This window comes from Myxine glutinosa, chromosome 3 (genome assembly GCF_964187855.1).
Source record: "Myxine glutinosa chromosome 3, kmMyxGlut1.1, whole genome shotgun sequence".
Taxonomy (NCBI): domain Eukaryota; kingdom Metazoa; phylum Chordata; class Myxini; order Myxiniformes; family Myxinidae; genus Myxine; species Myxine glutinosa.
The window spans coordinates 42,878,658-42,892,449 of NC_136263.1; the positions used below are offsets into that span (position 1 = coordinate 42,878,658).

General features: G+C 44.4%; 1 protein-coding gene across 1 annotated transcript; it reads right to left on the reverse strand.

Moving 5' to 3' along the window:
- Window positions 1-439: 439 nt before the first annotated feature.
- On the reverse strand, window positions 440-6,046 carry LOC137423631 (uncharacterized). Its single transcript, XM_068110985.2, has one exon. It carries the CDS (start codon window positions 4,861-4,863, stop codon window positions 3,760-3,762), a length of 1,104 nt encoding a protein of 367 aa, XP_067967086.1. The 5' UTR covers window positions 4,864-6,046; the 3' UTR covers window positions 440-3,759.
- Between the last annotated feature and the right edge of the window lie 7,746 nt (window positions 6,047-13,792).

The following is a 13,792-nucleotide window of genomic DNA, read 5'->3' on the forward strand; positions in this document are numbered from 1 at the left end:
CCGCCCTCGCTTCGCTCGGCCCCGACTGAAGATTAAAATCATAGCACCGGGGCTTCAGGGTGGGGGAATGGGGGCAGGAACGCAAATTATATGTAAACCTGCATGGTATATCACCACCTGGTGGGAATGGGTATTAAAAGTCATAACCATAGAAGTGGGGGATTGTTCTTTCTTACTTTTATGCACTCCTGAATCACTGGACGGAAGGAGTCGAAATCTACTCCTTTTACTCGGGGGAGGGGGGAGGGGAGGAGGGGGATGGTGGGGACGGGAGGTGGGGGGGGGGGGGGAGGGAGATGAGAGGGGTGCATGGAAAGGTTGTAGGTGGTAAAAAAATATTAATAGTCCCAAGGGTCTCTTTACAACCCAAATGAAGTACTACAGACTACACCCATGACAGATCACCCCCTGCCTGCCCACTTCGTATGTGAGACTGTCATACAGTTGTTCTGCACCTTTAATAGACAAACACAATCAACAATCAGTTTATCATCCAGCATGAAGGAAGCCTGTGCCAAATCATTGATGCATGTTAGTAGGGTGGCAGACCACATTGCTTCACAATATGGATAGACAATGGTTACCAAGCTATCATTTCAAACTTTGGCATTAACTAACACCTTAATACCTCCCAAAATGAAGACCGTCTATATCAACTCCTTTCACCTTTATCCTCACCTAAAACAATAACCTCAACTCCCTTCAGTCTCACTACAAAATTTCAAAACCAAGTCACATTAAATCCAATTGCATTTTAAAACCTTTCTCTGCTGTTTCAGCAATCTTAAATAACTTCAGCTTTTTAATCCACGTGATTAGCTAAACTCTTCTGTGAGAATCCATCTGTGATGAGTTACATCCGTATTACTTGTTATGCTTCAACAACTGCAAAGGACTACGTTTGTGTTCATAAATTTCTTAAATCCATAAGGATGGATGGTGGAGGTAGTTATGCACCTACCTTTGAACTGTCTAATCCAGGTTATATTCTCAATGCCACTATCCTCCATGAGCCACGAAATTATACACAAATAAACAAAAAAATATGAGTAGCGTGTCAGGCTGGTTGTTGCATCAAAAAGGGTGCAATCCATTGTGTCTTCCGAGACCCCGTCCCCAGCACTCGACCCAAATTTGAAACCCTCTACTACCCTGTGCTAAATCCCTCCACCAAGTCCAACTGCATTGTCCGAGCTATGGCACCCCATTGCCCACCATGGAAGCTACGTGGCAGGCCTTGAAACATGTCTGGGATAAGTTACAAGATTTCCTATTTTTAATCTCCAAAAATAACACAAACTCAGTGCAGTATCACAATAGTATTCATTTCCACATTTACTTGGTCCAGGCTGTCTTTTCCTCAAGATTATCAATAATTTGGTTCCAAAACATCATTGTCATGCTCTTGATGACTCATTGGATTTTCACTGACCTCTTGTCCTATCTGCAATCCTTTTCATCGATATATTTTGTCAGTCCATCTGAGTTGACTATTTCTGAAGCACCTTTAATCCATTCTATCACTTTCATGGAACTGCATTGTTGATAAACATGTGAAAGATTTATAGCGTTTGACCAATTGGCTTTAGTCTTTATACATGTACGACTGTTACTCATTCCGGATCTTGGACCGACAAGAGAGGAGCAGTCTAACAGCCCGATCAATGACTGCACCCTTTCGGCAAACTAGGCGTTCATACGACACGTGCAATTATGGGTCAGGGATGCGAGACCTTGCTACTGTCATGTACAAATGGCCCAATGAGGTCCACGAGCCTTATGGCTTTAGTAAACGAGGCAGTGTATGATAAGAGAGCTAGCCATTTCTGCCGTACGTCTGGCGTTGGCTTCACGGTTAAGGTGGCTGGCGTAAGATTTCAGGGTCTTGAGTTGGAGCCTCTGTCGTGCCGTTGATAATAATACCAGGTGGGTTGACGCAGCCTGTTATCCTTCCAAGGTCGGCAAAATGAGTAGCTTCCAGAAGATTGATGCAACCAGCAGCCACGGGCTGCATATGAAACATCAGTTCCTGCCATCCTCCAAACACAACTTGTCAACCAACCTCCATGCACCCCTACTACCACCTCTGCTCCAGAAAAGTTGGCTTCCCCTTAATTTTCTAGCTTGAACATCGAAGACATAAATGCATACAATTAAATGACGTATCAAAAAAAATAATCTATAGATCAACAATATTTTGTTCATTTCGTGTAATGCTGCTATTGATCAACATGAAATATTTAGACCAGTCACATGATTGTAATAATAAGCCAAACTACATGACCAAAATTATGTGGACACCCAAACATCATACATCTCATTCCAAAATCTTGGGCATTAATATGGAGTTGGTCCCCCCCATCTGCTGCTATAACAGCCTCCACTCTTCTGGGAAGGCTTTCCACTCGATCTTGGAACATTGCTGTGGGTATTTGCTTCCATTCAGCTACAAGAGCATAAGTGAGGTCGGGCACTGAAGTTGGGCGATTAGGCCTGGCTCGCAGTCGGCATTCCAATTCATCCCAAAGGTGTTCGATGCGGTTGAGGTCAATGCTCTGTGCAGGCCAGTGAAGTTCCTCCACACCAATCTCAAAAAAACATTTCTGTATGGACTCCGCTTTGTGCACGGGGACATTATCATGCTGAAACAAGAAAGGGCCTTCCCTCAACTGTTGCCACAAAGTTGGAAGCACACAATCGTCTAGAATGTCATTATATGCTGTAGCGTTAAGATTTCCCTTCACTGGAACTAAGGGGCCCAGCCCGAACCATGAAAAACAGCCCCAGACCATTATTCCTTCTACACCAAACTTAACAGTTGGCACTATGCATTCAGGCAGGTAGCGTTCTCCTGGCATCCGCCAAACCCAGATTCGTCTGTCGGACTGCCAGATGGTGAAGCGTGATTCATTACTCCAGAGAACGTGTTTCCACTGCCCCAGAGTCCAATGGCGGCAAGCTTTACACCACTCCAGTCGATGCTTGGCATTGCGCATGGTGATCTTAGGCTTGTGTGCGGCTGCTCAGCCATGGAAACCCCTTTCATGAAGTTCCCGATGAACAGTTGTTGTGCTGACGTTGCTTCCAGAGGCAGTTTGGAACTCGGTAGTGAGTGTTGCAACTGAGGACAGACTATTTTTCCGTGCTACATGCTTCAGCACTCGGCGGTCCTGTTCTGTGAGCTTGTGTGGCCCTCCACTTCATGACTGAGCTGTTATTGCTCCTAGACGTTTCCACTTCACAATAACAGCACTTGCAGTTGACCGGGGCAGCTCTAGCAGAGCAGAAATTTGACGAACTGACTTGTTGGAAAGGTGGCATCCTATGACGGTGCCACGTTGAAAGTCACCGAGCTCTTCAGTACGGCCCATTCTACTGCCAATGTTCGTCTATGGAGATTGCATGTCTGTGTGCTTGATTATATATACCTGTCAACAATGGGTGTGGCTGAAACAGCCGAATCCACTAATTTGAAGTGGTGTCTGCATACTTTTGGTCATCTAGTGCATCTTCAGTTACCCCTTATATATTTTTTATTATTATCAGCACTGAGCATTTGTCTTACTTCAGTGTTTAAAATACTTTGGAAAATCTAGGTTAAAACTTCAGGTGTATATCCAGATACACAAAACGTAAGTTGCATTGCACATCTAAAAAAAAAAACACTAAAAAAGCTAAATAAAAAAAACCTGGGGAACAGGGGAGGGGTGATGAAATCAAAGTCCTATTCTATTTTAAAACTATGTAACAGTTCAAAGTTCAAATACAATACTCCTCTCCTTGGCAGCACATATGGGAATCCATCTCTGCTTTCTCCTTGAAGAACTTTCCGCAATCTCGACACTTGTACGGCTTCTCGACCATGTGCCACCGGAAGTGCTTGACCAGGGAAGATCTGTGGATGAAATCTTTCCCACATTCCTCGCACTTGTGAGGCCTCTCACCGGTGTGGCACCGAAGGTGGGCTACAAGTCCGTACTTCTGCTTGAAATCCTTTCCGCACTCTGGACACTCGTACGGCCTCTCTCCCGTGTGAGTCCGCGCATGCTTGACAAGCGAAGACTTGAGGGTGAAATCCTTACCGCACTCAGTGCACTCGTAAGGCCTCTCGCCCGTGTGGCAGCGTAAATGGCATTCCAGCGACGCTTTCTGCCTGAACGTCTTACCACATTCTGTACATCGAAACTCTCGTTCTCCAGTATGGGAGCCAAGATGTATGACCAAATGCGATTGCCAACGAAATCTTTTTCCACATATGGTACATTGATAGGGTTTTTCCTTCGATTGGGCCTTGCTGCTTTCAGCGTCTAGAGGACTCTCAGGTGGTCCCCTCATTTGGCTTTGAGGAATTTCCAACTTTTGTCTTGATTTATCGCCAGTCTCCTCCTCGGTACCTGGCAGGCTTCTTGTCGAAAGTGTGCTTTTATCTAAATGTTCCATACGCATTTTTCCATCTGGACCAATCTCACCACAAAGTGACATGGAATTCCTACTGGATGTATTTTTCACCACAAAGGCTTCGTAGTGCCTCTTGATAGACCTGACCTTTTCTTGCCCGTGAACAAGCTCGTGACACATTAGTTTCGCGAGTTCATTGAAAGACTTCCCGCAAATGCGACAGAGTAGCCAGATTTCTCCATCACAGTTATTGTCAAGGTGACTGGGAAGCGGAAGCTTTTGGAGAGAGAGGGATGGAGGCCCGGACGTGTTGAGTGGCAAAAACCTGGAGTCCATTCCTAATATGAGAGGGAAAGGGTGAAAGCTTACCTTGGGAAATTTAAAAACACACCCATTATCTTTTCGATAAACTTTACCGGAACTCTCCTGTTCCGAAATAACGTCAATCAACTCTTGTCCCTCCATTGATGAAGTGTCAGTGTTCAAATCCTCTTCCTGTTGCAGTTTTTCTTTGTTCTGGAAAAAGGGGATGCCTCGGTGAAGTTGACGGCTATGCTCTTCCAACTCTTCATTTTTGGCTTGGTACTTATTCGTTTTTCCGCCAGTTAATGATGCGTTGTTCGTTTGTTTCTTGCATTCTTCTTCACCTTCCTCCAACTTGCTATGCAGCTGCACATCTTCCTTTTCTCCATGCAAAACATGAGGAAGGAAACCGCGGCAAGGTGAAGTCCACTCTGGAGGCTCTTTGGCTTCTGCAGATACATGTAAAAGAGATTAACAAGCAGAATACTGGGATTATTTGGACAAAGACCAAACTTCATCAGGGACAACGTGTCGCATGTCTGATATTAACGTGTGCCAGATGAAGATAAATATACAACATGAGGAACCCACTAATGCAGACGTACAACATGCGTACCTCCTAAAATGGTTTATATTCGATGACCCAGTTTGTGTAGATGCTGAACAAGGAGGTTTCTATCAATGTATCTGTCCTCGATTGCGAATCTGATGTACCATACTCTGTTTGTTACAGAGCATCAGTACTGCCAAAGCAGTTTCCTGGCTAGGGTTACACTGGGTGGTTTGCCATTGCCTTTACAGTAGTAGTTATTGCAGGAATTCGTAATTTGTTCATGGTGCCGGCGATAGCTCGCCTTTCGCCGTGGGATCTTTAACGTCCACCAACTAATGCAAGCAGATGGGAGGCCCAGTTTAGCAGCCATCTGAGGTATGGCACACACATTGATGAATCACCCTCCCTGTGAAACACCGGGATGACAGTTTATAGCTGGGTCGGGATTCGAACCCAGGCTGGTTGGCTTAAAGCAAGTGTGTATACCTCGGGGCCGTCCTGCCAGCCCCTGCCATTTATAAGTGCTGGTAATTTAACCTGCCATTGATCCTCTGGCACACTACTGTTAACGCCTTTAGAAAGCGTGGTATCTTCATCTCCAATAATACAATTGCTGATTGCAGGTTTTAAAACGCTTTTTACCCCTCAGCCCAAATTGGGCTAAGGGGTATTGTCGTCACGGGCGTCGTCCGGGCGTCCATCAACTTTTGGTTTCCGTCAATTTCGAGCAGACCAGCTTGTCCGATTAAATCCATGTTTGCAGTGTGTGTTGGGGTTGGGTAGGGGAAGGTTCCTTTCAAAAATGGGCGCGCTGCGATTTTCAATATGGCCGCCACGGCAGCCATCTTGAAATTGGTTTCCATCATCGAGCAGAACGGCTTGTCCAATTAAATTCATTTTTGCAGTGTGTGTTGGGGTTGGGTAGAGGAAGGTTCTTTTCGAAAATGGGCGCGCTGCGATTTTCAATATGGCCGCCACGGCAGCCATCTTGAAATTGGTTTCCATCAATTTCGAGCAGAACGGCTTGTCCGATTAAATCCATTTTTGCAGTGTGTGTTGGGGTTGAGTAGAGGAAGGTTCCTTTCGAAAATGGGCGCGCTGCGATTTTCAATATGGCCGCCACGGCAGCCATCTTGAAATTGGTTTCCACCATGCATGGGCCGCGGGGTTACACCCGCTTTGTGGTGCTATTTATTGCACTTGTGATGCTTTCCAGTCTGTGGCGAATTCTAGATTCAGATCGTTTGTAAATCACAACATTACAGGCAGATTTATATCTGTTCAAATTATTTTTAGTCTTGAATAGTACATTTTGTTATAGTTCGTCATCCAAATGTGGAACATCTCATGTAAAATTGTACACTATGTTTATTAACGTAAACTTACAGAAACATGATGTGCTCTTGCAGGTTTAGAATAAACACAACAGCCAAATAACATCTACCAGTTCACGTGACGTATTATCCGGAGAAATTCTTTTGCAAGGGACAACACCAAAAGCAGGATACCGTACCCACACTTAGCGACTTCCTGTGATTGTCCTGCTATCAACCATTGTTGTGCAGTACCAGCTGGCTGCACTGCCAAACACTGCACTATGGAGGACACATTAAGCAGGCTACCTTGTATGCTAGTGCACATTATTTGAAACATCAGTTAGATTTGCCAATATTCCAGGTATATGGCCAAATTTTCTGCACTATGGGATAATTTAAGGAGGTGATCATATTGCCCAGATGCTGTGGCCAATCGCCTGACAGGATGGTGCTGCGGGAGCACACCTGCCTTTGAGGTGTCGAGTATGGATTTCATTTATGCCTCGACAATAAACCATTGAATCGGTGCTTCGACCGATTGGTATCCGATTGGAAGGTGTGAAAACCATTGGTGGGATCATTAGACTTCTAATTCTAACACTTGCTTCACTTTTAGGACTTTCCAGATGACACTCAGGACAGTGATGAAGATCTGTAAAAGCATATTCCTGAACGGTATAGACCTACTAGATCCTGTGTATAGGACTTATAGTTCAATCTGATACTAACAATGCTGCTTTCTCGCTTTATAAACCCATACCTATAACTTCAAAGGACTTGCAATATCATGTATTATGTAATACAGTTATATCACAAATATAAAGAAAATGGTTTTCAAATACCTTTGTTTGCTGCTTTTCTATAATCCTGAGCACTATTTTGAGGCCTTTATTGGATTCCTTGACCCAGAAAACATAGGATTAACATATTTAATTAGGTTTCGAGGTTGACTAGAAGCCGAGATTGCGCAAAATATATTTTATGGTGGCCATTTTGAAAATCCAAAATGGCGGCCATGCAGGTATCTGTGCAAATGCCAACATTGATTTTCGGATTCTCCATGCTCTGATGATTCCAAAAAGGTACAGGTTTGCTAATCTCCCAAAAATTTGGACGAAATTATATTTGTTAACATAGTGAACCTGACTAATCAATTGGGGTCGTTAAACGAAGTCGAGAAAAAGCGACTCTTCCACCCCATCCCCACAACAAAAAAACCTTCTCATTTATTATTTAAATACCATGTTCTGGCTTCACGGAGGCTTTACGAGTATTATTTGCTCATTAAGCTTCCATGCCTGCAGGCAAGAAGCCTATTGTGCTTACAGAGATTATTAAGCCTCCACCTATAGGACAGGGGAAAGCTTATTACTGTTGTAGGGTTTGTTTCTACAATTAGTGACCCCAATTTGTAATGGTACCCCAGAGTTGCTTACACCCATAGGAGTACTAAACCACCATTTAGGTTTGTCCCCCCCCCCCCCCCCCCCCCCCTTTTATCAGGCATTTTCCGAGCTATATCTCGGAGCTGGCTGGCTAGGGCTTTCAAAATGAAAATTTGCATCAATAATGGGAATACAAGGTATATGGGGTTGACCAATTTTTTTTTGCCCTGGACCTAATTTTTAAGGTCATGACCTAATTGTAGACATTTGAACATTTTCAACACTCGACTAAGGTTTGTCCGATCGGAACAAAATTTCCCTCCAGCTAGCCAAGATCAAGGCGCACTTATGCTTAATTTACATCACACCACTCCGGGTTGGAGGTCAAGGTCAAATGGCTGCCTGAAATAAATAACGCATTTCGTCAATGCTCAATTTTACCAATGTGGAATCTCAAAGACCGCTTGGCCTTTCAAGATGTTTTTGCATCATATTAGTGTACCTGCACTGAAGTTGTGCATCTGATAATTGATTTGTCCTTTACCTTTTGCAGATGGTGACCTAATTAACTAAAAACTTGCAAAATTCCCCTCCGATTTTCATGACGTTGGGTTTCATGAATCGATTGAAGATTATTACACATTTTCTCAATTTACTTTTTTTTTAGCATACATAGTCGTTCGTACCAGCACACTGAACGGACCAGGACGCAATAAGCCAAAATTAGCAGCAGAGAGAGGGAGGAAAACACCACCAGCAGAGTTTAAGGCAAGATAGAGGGAGACAGACAAACAATGGGTGTGTGGAGGAATGGGGGTCAGGAGAGAATCAATCCTGAAATATATCTTTCCCTAAATGTTGTAGGTCAAGGTCATATAGCAAGCGGTCTGAAAATAATATGGTCATCATTATATCGTGGGGAGCCTTACCCTTGGCGATCGCTTTGTGATTGCAGATATCTAGTTAAACCGATTTTTGTGAAATTACTTTTGAAAAAAACTGCAACAGCTTTGGCTCTGCCAATCTGTAAATGTTTATAACACACACTTGGAACTTGATCCCAACGGATTATGGTTTTTGAATTTAGTCCTGTATTGGTGGCCATCTTGGATTTTGTAGCAAAAATAAAACTACCTTCTCCAGCACTACTAAACCGATGGCCATGAAATTTGGCAAAGAGCTAAAACCACTTTAACGAGCTGAAAAGTGTGATTATGAAGCTTCTTTTCGAAAAGCTCTGGAAGCTCACGATTGGTCAAATATGTTGCACAGTCACAAAATACCAACATTTGACAGAGAGTAGCTTACAACACGTAGTTTCTCTGTTGATGCTGAATACGCCACAAAAATTAACATACTTCATGTATTCTTTCCTGATGACAGTGGATTTGTGGCTCCATTTTCCCGGAAAACGTACGCATAGGGCACCACGTGGGTCGCAGATTAGGACTGTTTGGAAGCAACAGCATTGCATTGCTTGGGGTTCTGGTTTTAAACAATCTTTGTGTGAACGACAATTCAGGAGGGTAAGACTTGGTTAAACTGTATTTGGTTGGTTTTCTTATCCTTGTTAAGATAACTTACACGATCTATATATATATATATATATATATATGGGGTTCTGGTTTTAAACAATCTTTGTGTGAACGATAATTCAGGACGGTAAGACTTGGTTAAACTGTATTTGGTTGGTTTTCTTATCCTTGTTAAGATAACTTACACTATATATATAATATATATAATATAATATAATATAATATAATATAATATAATATATATATATATATATATATATATATATATATATATATATATATATATATATATATATATATATATATATACATACATACATACATACATACATACGTACATACATATATATATATATAGATACACTGTTGTGTATCCGGTCCTAAAACTGGGTTACTCTCTATGTTGCCATCCCATTCATTCTCTGCATTCAACAGTATTTCCATATGTCTCTTCCATCTTCCTTTAATTCCATCTGGGTCGACAACGATTTGTCCCACTTCATCCTTCAAGCAACTCACCCCCATCACATCACACCTCTCTTTCGCTATCTGCTTTGCAATCCTGAATACTGCTCTCTGCCCCTCTTCCAAATCCAAGCGTTCTCCGAACATTTTCCTCCATGCCTCCTGCGCCTTTGCTACCTCTTTCTTTGCAGCCTTCTTGGCTGCCTTATAACTTTCATGCTCTGCTGTTTCTGCTCCTGTACCCTTCGCCTTCTGCCACTCCTTGAATTTCTTCCTCTTCTCGTCCAGCCTCTTTCCAACTTCATCATCCCACCACCATGTTTCCGAGTGCCTCGGTGGTCCCTTTGTCCATCCACATACCTCACCAACGGCTCCCAACAGACTAGCTTTCATTGACATCCAACCACTTTCAAGCTCAACCACATCATCCTCTACCATATTCAGCCTCTCTTTTCATGCCTCCCTTACTGTCACCTCTTTCAACCTCCACACTTTCATTTTCGGTTGGTACTTCACCCGCCGAGCTCTCCTCGCACCTTTCACCCTTATGTCGCAGACAACCAAGTGGTGCTGTGAAACAGCTTCCTCCCCCGGGATCACATTTGTGTCCCGGAGGTGCCCCCTATCTCGCCTACGCACCATCAGGTAAGTCAACGGTTGTCGTCGACCCACCTGACGTGTATGTAACAAGCTTATTATCCTTTTTCTGGAACTGAGTATTACAAATCAACAAATCAGCTCCATCAGCAAACTCCAAAATCCTTTCACCTTCTCCATTTCTCACACCATATCCGTAACCCCCATGAACTCCCTCAAAACCATCCATACTCCTTCCCACATGTCCATTTAAGTCTCCTCCGACCACAACAACTTCCTCATCTTTCACGTTTTCCATCAGCTTCTCTATCGCACACCAGAACTTGTCCTTCTCTTCATCGCTCCGACCAACCTGCGGAGCATATCCCGAGATGACGTTCACCAAGAGCTTTCCAATCATCATTTTCACCATCATCAAGCTATCACTCCTCTAGTCACACTCACCACACTGTCTACAAACTCCTCAGAAAACAGGACACCAACACCATTCACGCCCTCCAGGCACCCTTGCCACACAAACTTGTATTTCTGTCCCTGCCTACCCTTCACCATTCTCACACCACTTCCCTTCCATCTCGTCTCTTGCACAGAACATATGTCCACTCTTCTTCTGACCAATACTTCCACCACTTCTCCTGATCTCCCTGTCATTGTCCCGACATTCCATGTCCCAAACCTCAGAAACCGATCTCCACTTCGGGCTGTACCCTGCCCATATGTAGTTGTAATTGTAATTGTCATTGTTCTCTTTTTTGAGCCAATGTTTTTATGGCCGGATGCCCTTCCTGACGCCAACCCTCTTAATCGTCTCTTACGACACGCAGGGATACGTTGTACCTATTCTAATCGAGGGTACACACTGGGAAACGTTAAAAACATGGAAATTCTGGGGGGGGGGGGGGGGGGGGGCATCACGGCTGCGGGAGCCCCGTCAGCACCACGCCACGTTTGCCCGGTAAGCACCACGGCGGCCCGGTCAGCACCACACCCTTGGAAAGGACTTCGATGCACGTCGGCCCGATCGGCCCAGAGCCTGGCGCGAACTCCAAGGACATCAGCACGTCATCCGAAAACAGCTCCGGTTGGTGCGAACCACTCGGTCAATGGCGCGAACCAGGTCCCGAAACGCCCTTGCTCGCTTGGCCCCGATGAAGGCCTCGCTGGGTGTTCTCCATACAGGTGCAAAATCGCCCAAGCCGTGCTGGATTTCGGCAGCAGAAGCCTTGCTCGCTCGGCCCCGATGAAGGCCTCGCTGGGTGTTCTCCAAACAGGGGCAGAATTGCCCAAGCCGTGTTGGATTTTGGTGGCGGAAAGCAGCCACGAAGCGACGATATTCGGTCGGGCTGGATGTGGTACAAGCGATAAAAGCAATGAAGAGTAGAAAAGCGGGAGGGCCGACAGGAGTTGAGAGAGATATGTTGAAGGCAGCGGGAAATTGGGGTGTGAAGAGAATGACAGAGATCTGCAATCTGGTGGTGAAAGAAGGCCGCATTCCAGTGGGTTGGGAACTGAGTACCCTCGTCCCTCTATACAAGGGGAAAGGTGACCCTCTGGAGTGTGGCTCATACCAAGCGATAAAGTTATTGGAGCATGGAATGAAGGTATTGGAAAGGGTGCTGGAGAGGAGGATAAGGAAAAAGTGAAGATTGACGAAATACAGTTTGGATTTATTCCAGGAAGAGGAACGACACACGCTTTTTATTGTGAGGCAGTTGAGGAGAAGTATATCGAGAAGAGGTAGAAGTTGTTTCTTGGGTTTGTTGATCTGGAAAAAGCATTCGATAGGGTTCCACGTGAAGTAGTGACATGGGCATTGAGGAAGTTAGGAGTGGAGGAATGGTTGATCAGAGTAGTGATGGCAATGTACAAAAGAGCGCGCACAGCTGTAAGGACCAAGGACGGGAACAGTGGTGAGTTTGAGGTGAAGGTGGGAGTGCATCAGGGGTCGGTACTAAGTCCACTACTATTTGTAGCTGTGATGGAGGTGCTGGCTCGGAACGTAAAGGAGGGTTTACCGTGGGAGTTGTTGTATGCAGATGATCTGGTGTTTATTGCAGAAAGTATGGATGGACTGAAGGAGAAGATGAACAAGTGAAAGGAATGTATGGAGACAAAAGGTCTGAAGGTGAATATCGGAAAAACGAAGGTGATGGCAAGTGGTAAAGCATGTGGTGAGGTGGAAAGAACTGGGAAGTGGCCGTGTGCTGTGTGCAGGAAGGGTGTCGGAGTGAATTCCATTCAATGTACAATGTGCGCTGAGTGGGTTCATCAAAAATGTAGTGGTTTGAGAGGGTCATTAACCAGTGTGGCAGCTACATTCAAGTGTAAGGTGTGCATAGAGCGAGCTGCAGATGGAGGAAATGTTGAGTTGGATCTTGGAGACGACGTGAAGCTGGAAGGTGTGAAAACATTTTGTTACCTAGGAGACATGCTGAATGGAGAAGGTGGATCAGACTCGGCAACGGTTGCTAGAGTGAGATGTGCATGGAAGAAGTTTCGGGAACTAAGTGGCGTGCTGACGAGGAGGGGAGTGTCGTTGTAGCTGAAGGGAAAGGTGTATGCTGCATGTGTGAGAAATGTTATGATTTATGAGAGCGAGACATGGGTAATGAACGTAGAGCAGCAACGAAGGCTGGAAAGGGTGGAAATGTGAATGGTTCGGTGGATGTGTGGAGTATTGTTGAGAGAGGAAGACAAATGATGAATTGCGAAAGATGATGGGAATAGAGCCTGTGATGGATGCTGTGAAGAGAAACAGGTTGAGATGGTTTGGTCATGTGTTGAGGAAGGATGAAAGTGACTGGTTGAGAAGAGTGATGGAAATGAATGTAGAAGGAAGTAGAGGACGGGGAAGACCGAGAAAGACTTGGCTAAAGATGGTCGAAGAAGAAATGCGGGCAAGGGGGTTAACAAGGGGAGATGCAGAAAACAGGGCAAATGGAGAAGATTGTCATGGGGACCGCAAGGCTAACCCCCGCTCTTGCAGGGAAAATGGCCTTAAAATGCCTGTTGTTGTTGTTGTTGTTGTATCTGTGTGTGTATGCATACAGTCACGTGAAAAAGTAAGTACACCCCATGTAAAGTTTTGACTTTTTCAACATATTTCAACATACAGCTATTTGATCTTCATTTCAACAATATTGATAGATAAAGGTGATATAACATAACAAATATCATGAAACATTTACATTTTGTAGTCCATTGTATAATTTAAATAAACATAAATGCAAATTTCGCATG